Source organism: Ictalurus furcatus, chromosome 13 (assembly GCF_023375685.1).
Source record: "Ictalurus furcatus strain D&B chromosome 13, Billie_1.0, whole genome shotgun sequence".
Classification (NCBI taxonomy): Eukaryota; Metazoa; Chordata; class Actinopteri; order Siluriformes; family Ictaluridae; genus Ictalurus; species Ictalurus furcatus.
Window position 1 is genome coordinate 21,456,379 of NC_071267.1, and position 14,883 is coordinate 21,471,261.

A 14,883-nucleotide genomic window follows, 5' to 3' on the forward strand; every position below is an offset into this window, starting at 1 on the left:
GTCGAGAGCTGAACATGTCTAAATCATTTATCACACAGTAATATATTCTACACATTTTGGGATTAGCCTCCTAACCCTTGCACTAGGCAAGTTAATTGAACTTCACGTCTGTATAATCAGTGGAGTACAAGTGCACAGCGAATAAACATTAATTGGGAATAAGACCTTTTCAAGATGTTGAGGTGAATGTTGGAGCACTTAAAGTTGGCTTGCGGGCTTCTTGTGCTAAACTAAAGGTTTATTGTGGTTAAAGTGGATTTGAAGAGTGGTTTGACTGTCACCATGTTTTTTTTTTTTTAATCACAAAATGAATTTTAAAACAATTTAAAACAAAATAGGGTGAATAGAACTTTGAATAGAGTGCTGTGATTATTTATACCTCAGAAATAAATGTGTACATCTCTAGAATAGTAATGCAGAACATGTGTGTGTGTGTGTGTTTTGAAAAAAAATGTATGTGTAGGATGAGCAGTTTAAGATTAGCATGGATATTGACAGCTCTCCTAAAGACAAACGGCCAGTTGCATCCACTCCAGTGCCGGGATCACCATGGTAAGTGATCACTTCATTTGTAATTAAATTTTTTAGAAAGTTTTTCATGTTATTGATATTAGGGCCCCAATTCACTAACATCCCACTTAAAGTACCCTAATGTGTGTGTGTGTGTGTGTGTGTGTGTGTGTGTGTGTGTAGTGTGATAAATTGCATGTGCAGTTAGTGGGCATGTTGTGTATTACATAACAATATTAAGTTGAGGTTTGTGCATGTGCTGAATGTGAGCTTGGATCTTTACGTCACCTATAAGTAATAGTGTGTTAAGTATAATGGTAACGAATGGCTGAGAGACATAATGAAAAATGTTTAAAATATGATAGGAACATGAAATACAACAAACACGAGTCTGTAATCTAGCAAATTAGCAAATTAGCAAATGTACTGGGGTGATATTATTTTTTAATTATTTGATGAACCTTTAGTAAATGGTTTAATTATGCCTTCAAATGTCAGAAATTGTCACATTTTATACCTGCTGTTCTTCCACACATCTCTGTTCTTTCATGCTTAACAAGCTCCACTTTAAGTGATATTTTTTCTCTTTGCCTTGACACTGTTTTTTTGCACTTTTAAGTAGAAATAATCTAAATTGCATATTCATTAAGGCAGTCATGCAAAACAGGTAAGGCATGCTATTTCACCCATTTAGACACAACCAAAAGAGACAATCCTTTCTATTTTTCTAATTTTTTTTTTTTTGCAGTTACCAAGTTTTTCAGTGCAAACCTTAAATCAGCACCTACATTTTCACAATTCAGAGAATTCACACCATTTCTGCAGCATTGATCTCTGTTATGTGCTCCAGTAATAAATGCACAAGCTAATATCCTCCACATCTCTGCTGCACTTGTGGCATCTAAAGTGCCACATTGCACATAACTAAGTAGCAAATTTTAGCTCATTTAATGTCTCCCCATCTCAGATCTGAATCAGAGCAATACTGTTGTAGTGAAAGCCCATTATTTCCCTCTGGTTCAACAGCCCCTAGTCCAAGCCCCTTGTCCCCTCAACACAAATTCAGTTTACAGCAGGCATAATGGTTTGTGTCAATTTTTGTTGACTTGTGGGGCAGAATTCAATTGACAGGCTTTAATTCATACATACTGTATAAGACCGCAGTTCAGAAAGACTCTTGCTGAAGCTGCACTGTGTTTATCTACTTCCTGCAATGCTCATATAGCACAAAGCCTTAAGGTGATTTAGGGCATGCAGTTGTTTTGTGTCCTGATTCAGCTCCTGATTTGCCCTGATTAGATTGCAGTATGATTGGAGGAGTTTTATATATATGTTTTGGTGATCTTATTAATATAGTAATGACAAAGTATCAAGACATCTGCCATCTGTATGTGATATAAACTGTGCCACAAATTGATTATGCTAGCTTTATTGAAAGGTGGGACTTGCAATATTAACTAAAAGCTGGAATGACTATGTTCAGCAAGCTGCTTACCGTATATCTGGTGATGTGAGTCAAAATAAAATGTCAGAATGTGTTTGTCATGCTTAGCTGGAAGTCACATCAAATTACTTTCAGCACTCCTGAGCACTGCATCATGCATCCATGGCAGGAAGCATCTAAATCATTTTGTTTGAAAGTCATATAGGTAAGAGATGAAAGGAACTTTTCAAAGAAAGGACCTACATTTTTAAACTGAATATTGATTTTATATTGTCTCTAGTATGCTGTTGAGACGAGACTAGACTTCTTCAAGGGTTCTTTGGATAGATAGATAGATAGATAGATAGATAGATAGATAGATAGATAGAGAGAGAGATAGATAGATAGATAGATAGATAGATAGAGAGATAGATAGATAGATAGATAGATAGATAGATAGATAGATAGATAAAAGATTCTACTTCCAACATTGTCTGCTAGGGAAACACTTTGTTGTAGGGTTTTACATACAACCTTTAAGGAGTCCTCCAGAGAGCTAACCAAAGACCCTTACATTGTCTAAAACTGTACAGTAATATCATAACAGTGCTATAAAATTAGCGCTGTGAATGGAAACAAGTTTCAATTACGAGTTTCCGATCATACCGGCAGGTGAACACTGCACAGACAACACTCCATGGAAATGGACCAAGGCTTTTATGAAAATGGTTACTGCCGACAATAAACAAACTGAGTAAAGGAAGACAAGGTCAGACATACATGTTAAAGCAAACTTTGTATACATGGTATACATACTGTATATAGTTATTAAACTTATTATATGGCCAAAAGTCTGTGGACACCTGACAATGACACCCATATGTGGTTCTTCCCCCAACCTTCCCACAGGAGGTTATTATAACAGCACAAGGGGCATTAAATCTGGGTGCATAGAGAAAAAACAAACATAAACACAGCAACACCATACATATTAACCATCAAAAATAATCACAGACATAGAGGAGAGAAGGGGACAAAAGTAAAACATCAGGATCATACAACAAATGCCAGAGCATAAGATGACATCATAATGGCTGATTACCTGTGTTTAACACTCGTTTAGCCATAGGAACAAAGCTCCTACCATAGCTGGCCTTTCTGCACATGGGTAGTCTATACCTGCGGCCAGAAGGAAGGGGGTTGAAATATTGATAAAGTGGGTGGTCTGGATCATTTAAAATTTTATATGTCTTCCAGAGCGTATATGAAATAACACAGTTTGATAAATTAGGGGTGGGAATACCAATAATTTTTCTCACTAAATTAGTTATCTTTAAGAGTTTGTTCTTATTGGTAACTGTTAGCATATGGAAGAAACAAATGGCACCATACATAAGAACCGGCTCAATAATACTTTGATACAGAAGAAGAAGAAGACTAGGCTGAACAGACAGATATTTAAGTTTACAAATAACTGTGAGTCTCTGTTGACAGCACTCATAAAAACGAGTGTGCTGATTGAAGTTGAGATGTTTATCGAATGTAATGCCCAGATATCTGAAATGCTCCACCCTTTCAACCATCTCTCCGTTAATGATAATACTGGAAGGATGGGGCAGTGGTTTGGAAGAGCTAAAAACCAGTTCCTTAGTCTTTGCGATATTAAGGTGGAGAAAGTTATTATCACACCATGTACTAAATGTGCTATGGAGCATTGATAGTCCAAAAAAGAATCATTGTCCTTATTAAGGAATGCAAGAATGGCAGTATCAACTGCATATTTAAAGTAATGAGTGGTGGTGACTGGACTCTGAGAGTCATTTGTATAGAGAATATAAAGAAGTGGACTAAGTACACACCCCTGAGGGGCGCCAGTGTTGAAAACAATAATGGTCAATAATGCATTGTCCACCTTTACCACTTGTGGTCTATTAGAAAGGAAATTATAAATCAAGTGTATTAGTGGTAATGGAACTTGCAGACACTGTAGTTTCTTGATAGCTGATGACGCTGAATTGACTTAAAGGCAGAGCTAAAGTCAGTGAAAACAAGTCTGGCATAATTTCCAGGAATATCCAGGTGTTGAAGTAGACAGTGCAAGAGACAAGCCACTGTATCCTCTGTACCTCTCTTCTGCTTATATGCAAATTAGAGGCAATCCAAAAAGGGTGAAACACAAGATATAGATATATACATATAAATACATATAGGTTTAAAATGCACAGTACATTGTTGAGTAGTCTCACTCAATCTCAGTAAATTCTTTACTGTGTGTGTGTGTGTGTGTGTGTGTGTGTGTGTGTAATTGTGAGTCTCCTCAGCTCTCTTTGTGTTTGCAGGTGTGTGGTTTGGACAGGAGATGATAGAGTTTTCTTCTTCAACCCCACCATGCAGCTGTCTGTATGGGATAAACCAGTGGATCTTAAAGACCGGGGGGACCTCAACAAAATCATTGAAGATCCTCCACATAAACGCAAGAAGGACTTGTCAGGTAAGCTTGTGTTCTTGGCATGGTGCTATTAGCATACAGCATTACTGTGTTTTTGAGTTTTATCACTTGTTACCAGGACAGTTTGCCCAAACCTATTATTTAATTGAAGGACAGATAAACAATAGATTAGGTTGGTAAACAAGTGTCTATTCAGGGACTTGATTAGTGGGTGTCAATTTGAAACCCCAAACCTTCCATTTCAGGTATCAATTTGACAAACTCATTTCACTCGTAATCCCTCCATAATCATAATGTTGTTTGCCGAGAAGAATAATGCCCAAAAAACTATTGATTGCTCTTCACATGGATTAGCTAATAAGAGCTAATCTGATGTTTCTGCCTCTGCACATATTGAATTAGTTCAGATCTTGTCTGGAAGTTATTATATGGGTGACTACATTTCCCTGTAGTGCTTGTATGCTTTTATTGATTTAGTCTTATTGCAGTCGCTGGCTGATTAGTTATTGATGTTTCTACTTCTTAATTCAGACAAAACAGATAGATGGTATTATACTTATTAGAGTTTATTATATTGATTAATATTATGAAAAAAATGTTTTTTGCATAATTTTAATTTAGCCTGCTGACGAGCTCACCATAGATAGTCAGACATTAATTAAGATTATTGCATTAGAATGAATATGTGTGTGTCTGTGATAATACAAAATAAATGAGTGGGGAAACACGTTGCTTTTTGTCAGTTCTTAGTTGCTTAGATAGTTTCAGCATTGAGAAAAAGTTTTTAAAAAATTACATACCTTGAGAACAATTTGTTCAGGATGCATGAGACTGTTTGAATGGCACATTTACTGGGCCTTTATAGCACATTCTTAACTATTGCATACGTATTATAGAATATATTGCCCCATATTTTACTAACAGCACATTCATAAAGCTTTGAGATGATGTATCCCAGTTTAAATGTTATATATATATATATATATATATATATATATATATATATATATATATATATATATTGCATTTTTATTAGTTTCATTATTATTTTATTTATTTATTTTTTTATCTGCAGAGGATGGCTCAAATTCCCCCTTTGCTGATGATGAGGATGAAGACGATGATGAAGGAGACCATATTTCAAAATCCAAACGCAACAAGTATGTCTCACATTGGCAAAACAAAAAAAACATTTGATACTGTATGTGACTATAGAGTGCTTCACCGTGGGTAAAACCCACTGGATGTTGGGACAGAAATCTTGATAGACATAGACAAAAATAACAGAAAAGACAGGCAGACAGACAGAAAAAAGAAAGAAAGAAATTTCCAAAGGATTAACAGAAAATGTTTGATTTACTTTATAACCTTGCCTAATCTTTCTTCCGGTAAAGGCCATATTGTATAAAGAGTCAGTTTAACAAGCACAGTGGTCAAGCTTCACAAGTTAAGTGTGATTTCCTCACACAGTAAATTCACACTTTGATCAAGTTGTTGAATAGTTACATGCCATAGTGAAATGGACATAAGCATAATGAATTCAGTTTGTAATCAGATACTGGCTGTCATAATGTCCATTGTGTGACAGAATCTTGAAATAAAATGTTCTCCCTTTTCACTTTTTCCCTTTTGAAAAAAGAAAGTTCAGGAAAGCCTGTAAGTATATACTGTGGAAGCGATTTCCCAGACTGCCACATGTATGCAGAATTTTGTCTGTTTGAATGGAACACAGTGTGTTTACATCCTCATGGCAGTTTATCACCTTCTTGGGTGCAAACTGACTCAACCGGTCCAAGACTGCCTGAGTGAGGTGGTCCTGATCCACTTCCAAGCGAACTCTAATACAATTCTACAGCAGTGAGAAAGTGGTTTGACCCTGAATTGGCATATTTGTCTTGTGTGGGAATATGTGAGACTGGATATTTATGTAATTTCCACAAAGAGTGTGATTGACATTGATGAAATTATAATTAATCTGAATTTGAATAGCAGGCTGAGCACAGATGACTGATGGGAACAGATAGAGGAAAACACCCATGATATATTCTACAGGTTGAACAGATGTCTTTTTCATTGTGTCTTTCAATTAAGGTTGGAAGAGCCATCTAGTAATTCTGTGTCTGCCAGTGAGGAGCAGAATACAGAGAGCTGCACAGCGTCCAATCAGATGGTCCTACCACTCGAACTGCGGATCACGCACTTCAGAGATATGCTCTTAGAGAGAGGGGTGAGCGCACTAAAAGCTCTTTAAAAAACCCTTTATTGAGCAACATTATGAAGTTATATGAACTCCAACAGAGGTGCATTTTATTCAATATGGCTCCAGGGCAATATTAAAATTCATAGGGAGTTTTCAGTGTTAATTTTTGAGTTAAAATGAAGATCACTGGCTCTGCCTTAACCTTCTAGATCAAGTAATATTTTCAAGGTACTGTATTTCAATTCTCCTCACTATGTAATTTATTTCATTTGAATCACAGTAAACAGATCTTAGCTGACGCTTGGGCATGCAATATTATTACCTTTATTATTGCTTGCACTTATTTGTATTTCCATCTCAATATCAGGTGTCTGCATTCTCAACATGGGAGAAAGAATTACACAAAATTGTGTTTGACCCACGTTACCTTCTCCTGGGGCCAGAGGAGAGGAAGCAAGTAAGACTGGGTTAAAGATCTTCACTTGATACTTGGCATTACTAACCCATATGTCATTTTAATTCCCATTTATGGATCCAAATCCTGTCCCTCTATTCCTTTGCAGATTTTTGATCAGTTCGCCAAAGCCAGGATAAAAGAAGAACATAAAGAGAGAAAGAACAAACTCCAACAGGCAAAAGAGCAGTTCAGGAAATTACTTGAAGAGTCCAAAATTACATCCAAGTATGTTCCTGTGCTATCTTCTTTTTGCCTGAATTGTTATATTAGCTCAATGTGTACTAGAGAGGAAACATATTGCCCCACAATCTTGCCTTGAAATTCATATATTCAGCTATTGTGTTAATAATGAATGTGATCTGTGGCACAGGTCTAAGCCTCTTTGACATGGGATGTTTGATCTTGGGTCCTTAGCTAGTTCCTGGAAGGAGTGAATTCAAATTCAAGTCTATTTGAAGGTCTATTTTTTACACATTGAACAAAGTTCTGCTCCTTCTTTCACAATATGCTTTCTGGTGATTCATTTATACCTTTGACATATTTACCTTTTAGACAATTGAGAAGTAAGAGTATTAATATTAACTGATTTCTTACATGAGAGGAAATGTGACATTTAAAATGTGCCAGTGCAGAGATAACAAGAGACAAATGATCATACGTTTCTCCTAAGGCACTGAGCATTGTAAGTTCTTAGCCACACCATTATGAACTTTAGGTTTAGTGTCAGCACTGAACTCAAAGCTGAAGTTTGGCACAGAAAGCTAGTGTGTGAAAGAATCGCTATATGTCTGGATGTTGATGATTCCCTTGTATCCGTTTCTTTTAGTCCCAGGTATGAAAATAGATCAGAACTCAACTCAAGTTCATATCCAGCCACCAAATCAACAATAACCATACCTGTATTAAATCACAAAGGCAGCACAGGGAGATGAGAAGCACATGTGCCAATGAGCAAGAGTATATCATCACTGCAGTGAAATGGAAAATTGGATGGCTCCAGCAGCCTGTGACAGCCTGGCTGATTTATTCCTTCTTTTTCCATGTAGGTCAACTTTCAAAGAGTTCTCAGAGAAGTACAGCCGAGACCCGCGCTTCAAACGGGTTCCCAAGCAGAAGGACCAGGAGCTGCTTTTCTCCCAGTTTGTCAGCGGGCTCAAGAAGCGTGATAAGGAAAACCGGATGAGACTGAGAAAGATGAGATGAAGCCTCAACAAGCTGTGAAAGAAACTATTTAGTTTTTACAGAATGCCTTCTTGACAGGAATCAAGTCAAACTGCACAATGACACAATATGCCACTGCATCTGACTAAGTAAATGAAACCCATTACAGCGTCTGCAGTTTTTATTTGAACTCTGGATTGTCAGAACAACAAGCGCACAAACAGCAAAGCACCAGAGTCAGACGAGTTCGACTTTAGAGGTAGTTCAACTCTGAGAGTGATCTGTTTCATATTGAAGCTCTTAAAACTCATGTTAAAACTTAATGTTGCAAGATGTCATAATAAAAAAGAAAAAAATAATTAAAAAGTGTATTTCAATAAAAAGGCAAACTGTACTGTTGGAAGCCATTTATCTGATCATACAGATATTAAGTGATTTTTTAAGGACTGTAAATACATGTTGATAAGTGCGCGCTGTAATGAAGTTTTGTGGAAGTGTAATGTGAAGTATGTGGAATGTCACAGCAGAACGTCTGATTCTCCACAGCATCTGTGAGAGTTGCCAAGTTGTCATGTTTTGGTGGATTTTTTCACGTTGTCTAAAGTGTTCATTGTGATTAAAATTGTGCTTGCTGTTGGAAGATTGAAATCTTAAATCTGATTAAATCTATCACCTGTTCTTGAATTTGTTCTGAAATCAGAATTCTTGCCAATAAATACAATACACTACATAAAATGTAATAGTAAACAACATCATTTATTTATCACAGAGGCTATTTGTTTTCTCAGCAGAACCAAGATTTTAATGTTTCTGGTTTTGAATTCCAACACCAACGCAATGTTCCTAAACCGGTTAGAACAAAATAAATATTAGGCTGTATGTAAGCCTAATGTAATAAAATTGTGGAATTTGAACGATTTTTTGACCTTGCAGCAGTGTTTTATTGATAAAGACACACACACACACACAGAATTTTTCTACTTCTGTTCGAACACATACAGTACAGTAGCTTGTGGTCCAGCAGCTAAGGATCCTTAGGCTCTCCGGGGTTCGATTCCTGGGCAGGGAACCAACCCAGCCATTGGGTTGCACTCAGTGCCTGTCCTAAGCCCAGAACCCGGAGGGTTGCATCAGGAAGGGCATCTGGCATAAAACCTGTGCAACAACCTTGCTTCCTAATCCACAAACTGGAACTATGTAGTGTTATAATTTTGTTGTACAGCAAGCACAGACATTTTACAGTGCATCCGGAAAGTATTCACAGCGCTTCACATTTTCCACATTTTGTTATGTTACAGCCTTATTCCAAAATGGATTAAATTCATTATTTTCCTCAAAATTCTACAAACAATACCCCATAATGACCACTTGAAAGACGTTTGTTTGAAATCTTTGCAAATTTATTAAAAAAAAAAAAAAAAAAAAAAGCACATTTACATAAGTATTCACAGCCTTTGTTCAATACTTTGTTGAAGCACCTTTGGCACCAATTACAGCCTCAAGTCTTTTTGAGTATGATGCTACAAGCTTGACACACCTATTTTTTAAACGTTGTCAGTTCCTGCCTTTTAATTTGCCTAATGTTAGCCTGCAAGCTGTTAGTTTTAATTACAAACAGCTAGCTTCAATAATTAAATACCGCTGGTGATTGACATTACCTCTAAGATAATTACTTTACTAACACTGCTGAGGTGCTGCATTCAAGTTTGTCTAATGTTGCTAAATCAGGACTGTTTGTTACACTGATTTTTGTAAGTGTTGAAGGATCTATACTATGTGGCCAATGCTATTCCCATATGGGTATAAATAGAAACACTGTTTATATTTAATTTATTGGAATATACTTTATTTGTAGTTGCTTATTTCTTACTCTATAATTCACCATACTTAATGCCATATTATTACTGTGTAACCTTATATTGTAGTGTTGTGTATTAATGTTGACATTACCTTGACAGAATAATTAATAAAACTGTTAGCTAATTGGAAAATCACTAATTTTTACATTTAACTGTGAAAAGTTACACTCAGCATGATGCTAATTGGAGCCAAAGTCTAATGAGACTCACAGGTTTCCACTTGCCTTCATAATACATTTACATTTACATTTATTCATTTAGCAGACCCTTTTATACAAACCGACTTACAAATGAGAAAAGTACAAGCAAAGCGATATATCAAGCAGAGAACAATACAAGTAGTGCTACCATACAGGATCTGTTAATTGAGTTCCAGAAGAAGCAAAGTGCACAGAGTAGAGGTGTAAGTGCAAAATTGTAATAAAACTTCATTCACAGCTTCACTAGTTTTCACATGCACACTTTTGAGAAAGAAGACTGTTTTCTTTTTCATTCTCGCTGCATTTTGTTTCCAGCTAAGTGAATTTTTTTTTTTAAACACGTCCACATCCATATACAATATCCACTGCAAAGATTTACCTACTAAAGTTAGATATCACATATCCATGTTCTAGGTTGACTTCCCAATGTGTTATAGACAAAACTCACAAGTGGGACAGAGTAGTGATTCGAGCTTGGAAGCTATGGAAACTGAGCAAAAAAAATAAAAATATGTTGACTTTTGTTGAAAAGTTTTCTCTTATATTTAAACACCTTAATATGCATGTCAGCATGACAACCAGACAGTCAAAAGATAATTTTCCAATTATCCAGCCAATTACCTCCTGGCAACTGTGAGTTTCAGAATGAGCACAAAAAAAAAAGAGCAAAGACATTTTTAGGTGTGTTAGAGGTTTAAAATGCAAATTGATGAAAACACATTATTTGGTAGACAAAAATCTCTTGAGAACTGAAATTATCTTATTTAAAAGCCTGATTTAATATTTTTCCTGAGTACAGAGACAGGCTTATCATAATAGAAGACCATATAAAAATGTCATTAAGTCTATTTCAAATGGCTAAATAATTAGCATACATGTACATTATGCAGTGCAGATGACATTTACCTCAGCTAAAGTATGGCTTATGTAAAAGCATACCTCTATTTTATGTTATATAGAAGTGGCTCTCAAAATGGGGGTTGCAACCCTTTCCGGTGGTCACAAAATGATTTCAGGGGGTTGCGAGACAACTGAAAAATAATCTTTCAATATTTTCTGATTACAAGAGATATTTTTCAATATTCATTACAGTAAATATGTTCTTATTTTTAAAGACAGAACTGATTAGACTGTTCTAAAAAAAAATTGTAAATAATATTTCACAACTCTAAGATATGACATCACTGCGGCGACTGGCCTGCTAGTTATCACATACATAGTGCAGATAAATATGTAATTTACAAGTCTAGAAAATGTTGAGGAAATTGTGGACAGTCTGCCTGAATTTTGGACTGTAGTAGCAGACGTTATCCAATGTGGCAATGGATGTACTGCTTCCATTTTGATCTACATATCTGTGCAAACAGACTTTTTCCACTGTTACATTTATGAAAAATAAATACAGATCACTTCCTGATGTTGAAGATGATCTGCGAGTAACTGTAGCCGTAACCACCATAAAGCAACAGACAAAACTTTTGTGCTCCTAAAAACAAGTGCACCCATCCCATTGAAAGGTAAACCCAAATTAATTTGATATATAGTAAAGTGGATACAACAGGTAAAATGTTGTGAAGGACTTAAAACAACTTGTTTTGTTTATTGTTTGTATACGCTGTGTTAATGGGGTCACGAGTTCTCATCAATGTTACTTTAGGCGTCGCTGTCTTAAAAGTTTGAGAACCACTGTTATATACTATCTGAAAGACAGAGGTTCAGATTAACATTAGCATAGTACAACTGTGAGCCATCAGATCATCAGTCTTGGCATTTCAGGGAGATGTTCACAATATGACATGAATTTGTTTCATGTTTGAAGATGCTCCCTATAGATGATGCATGGTGTTATACAGAAAATATGTTTTTAAAATGCTTTTAAAACAATGCATATATCATGAAGCAAGATAAAGCAGTCAACTCAGATTGATTGAACCTATTTGCAGACATGGAAGAGTCAACAGGTCTTCTCTATCATTGCCACCTCTGAACAACACAGCTATAAGTAAATGCAGAAGCTTCAGGCAGTGTGTGCTAGAAGTCCATTTTGGCTCCTCAGCAGGAACCCAGACCCTGTGGTTTCATTTCATGCATCCATCTACACTGATCCATTATTGAAATTGCAAGTGATTCAAGCCATAATATATACTGGAGAAGCAGTGGGAAATAGCTTGTGCTGAACAAAGATCCTCGCATCCTTGTGTCCTCGCAATGCCCTGGTTTGAGAAAGCATATGCAAATGTGGACAACAGAGAAAAAGGCATTCCTGTGGGATATAACATCAGCAAATCATGTCACCTTACTGACATGTGTGCCATTTAAGTGGAGTGCTTCGGCACAGAACGAAACACCTCAAAAGCATGTAAGCAGTCATCTGGGTATACAGAGCATCTGTCTGTGTATAAATTACACATACCTTTCCTCATAGACATTATCACCGACATTCAAACATCCTTAATGACTGAAAACACTATGGTGTCGTGCAGCATGTGCATGCTGAAGAGGTGGAAATCAGCTAGCAGACAAACAGTGTTTCTAAGGTAGGGGATGAATCACAACGTCAGCTAGTACTGTATCAAGGGAAAGGAGTCACAGGGGAAATTAAATGAGATTTCATCTGAAAGAGTAGCTCAAAGGTGTTTTCCCCCTTGATGAATGAAATTCACATACATTTCGGGTTGTAGGAATCTCAGGGAAGTCTAGAGACAAAAAGACATAGATAGAGGGAGGGAAAGGAAGCAGACAACATTAGGACATTAAGTATAGTACATTAATGTTTATTAATGCAGAATCAATATTAAGAAGAAGGTGTAAATAATACCACTTACTCCTTTTCAGGGTCACGGGGAACTTGGAGCCTATCCCAGGGAGCATCAGGCACAAGTCGGGGTACACCCTGGACAGGGTGCCAGTCCATCACACAATCACATACACACTCACATATACGGTCACTTTTAGACATGCCAATCAGCCTATGCATGTCTTTGGACTGGGGGAGGAAACATGGCCCACATGACCCTGGCGGGACTCGAACCCCAGACCCTGGAAGTGTGAGGCGAACATGCTAACCACTAAGCCCATTATTACACTCAGCAAAAAATGAAATGTCCTCTCACATTCAACTGCTTCAACATTCAACTGCTTTTATTTCCAGCAAATTTATTAACATCTGTAAATATTTGTATTAACTTAACAAGATTTAACAGCTGAGACATAAACCGAACAAGTTTCACAGACATTTGACGAACAGAAATGGAATAATGAGTCCAATATTAAAAGTAACAGTCAGTATCTGGTGATCTCCAGCTGCAGTACATCTCATCCTCATTGACTGCACCAGATTTGTCAGTTCTTGTTGTGAGATGTTACTCCACTCTTCCAACAAGGCATTTGCAAGGTTTCGATCACGTTTGGGGGGGACACACGGTTACATGTAATTTTCCATTGCAAGAACGAGCAGCTGTCCTTCCTGTCTCCCTGTAGCACTGTCTTAGGTGTCTTACATTACAGACATTGCAGTTTATTGCTCTGGCCACATCTGCAGTCCTCATGCCTCCCTGCAGCAGGCCTTTAGTGTCCTAAGTTATTGTAACTGTGACCTTAATTGCCTACTGCCTGTAAACTGTTAGTGTCTTAAGGACTCTTCCACATGTGCAATTACTTACTAAATAATTACCCAGCATTCGTTAGTAGTTAATTGTAGTGACAAAAGTGTTCACATTGTACTATTAATTTCTTACTTCTTAGTCCCTGCATAGTTACCAATGAGTTATTGAACAGTATAGTAAAGTGCCACAGTGTGAATGGTAAATGAGAAAACTTGGAAAAGGTTTTAAAAACAAAACAAACGAAATTGAGAGATACACTACCACAAGCACCAGCTCTGTTAATACCTCATGGACTTATTCCATACTGGAATTTACAGTAATAATTGTAAGCTGTCATACATCAACTGGAGTTATGCATGAAAGAGCAGTGCTGATGTTTCCTCAGTCTCAGGGCTTTCTCTGCCTTCACCTTTATCTGATTTGGGAAAGGCGAGAGGTTTCTGACCTACTTCTCTAAATACATTTCGATCTCATAAGTCGGGGGATAAAGGAACACTGAAACATTAGGAAAGTTCAGGTCTAGCAAACGGCAGGTATGAGCTGTTTAACATATTTCCTTCTCCACAGTGATGTTACTGTTACCTTTTAGACTATTATTCAGCAATTCATCTCACAGTATATTATTCAGTGACTAAGTAATGAATAAAACACAATACGGTGGTGTTATTCAGTGTTATACCACCCCATAGATTATCTTCCAAATATTACCATATGTTACACAAAACAAGTTAGTTCCTGTTGTCACACACTTCATTCCCTCAGTATCCTCTCTTGTTTCTCTCATTTTACCAAGAAACCAGAAATCACATAGTTCTCTGTCCTGAAGTCTTTCCGATGGTCAGAAGCATATTGCTTTGTAACAATCAATGACAGAGGAGACTTCTTCCGTAAATGTGCAAATAAATGTCTCTTTTCAGAACATATGTTTTCTTTGTGAAATAAAAACACCTTTTGTAATAGTTAATTATTTGCCATATATAATGTATGATAGATGCACCCCATATAAGTCCCTGTCGATG

The 14,883-nt window shown here is 36.7% G+C and overlaps 1 protein-coding gene across 1 annotated transcript in view; it reads left to right on the top strand.

Moving 5' to 3' along the window:
• The window catches only part of tcerg1l (transcription elongation regulator 1 like), a 98,684-nt gene extending 90,442 nt beyond the window's left edge, over positions 1 to 8,242 (top strand). The window contains exons 8-14 of the mRNA XM_053639634.1: positions 464 to 552; positions 4,273 to 4,424; positions 5,458 to 5,542; positions 6,474 to 6,609; positions 6,950 to 7,039; positions 7,146 to 7,264; positions 8,086 to 8,242. Coding sequence (XP_053495609.1) covers positions 464 to 552; positions 4,273 to 4,424; positions 5,458 to 5,542; positions 6,474 to 6,609; positions 6,950 to 7,039; positions 7,146 to 7,264; positions 8,086 to 8,242 — 828 coding nt within the window. The remainder of the gene's footprint in view (positions 1 to 463; positions 553 to 4,272; positions 4,425 to 5,457; positions 5,543 to 6,473; positions 6,610 to 6,949; positions 7,040 to 7,145; positions 7,265 to 8,085) is intronic.
• The last annotated feature ends 6,641 nt before the right edge of the window (positions 8,243 to 14,883 follow it).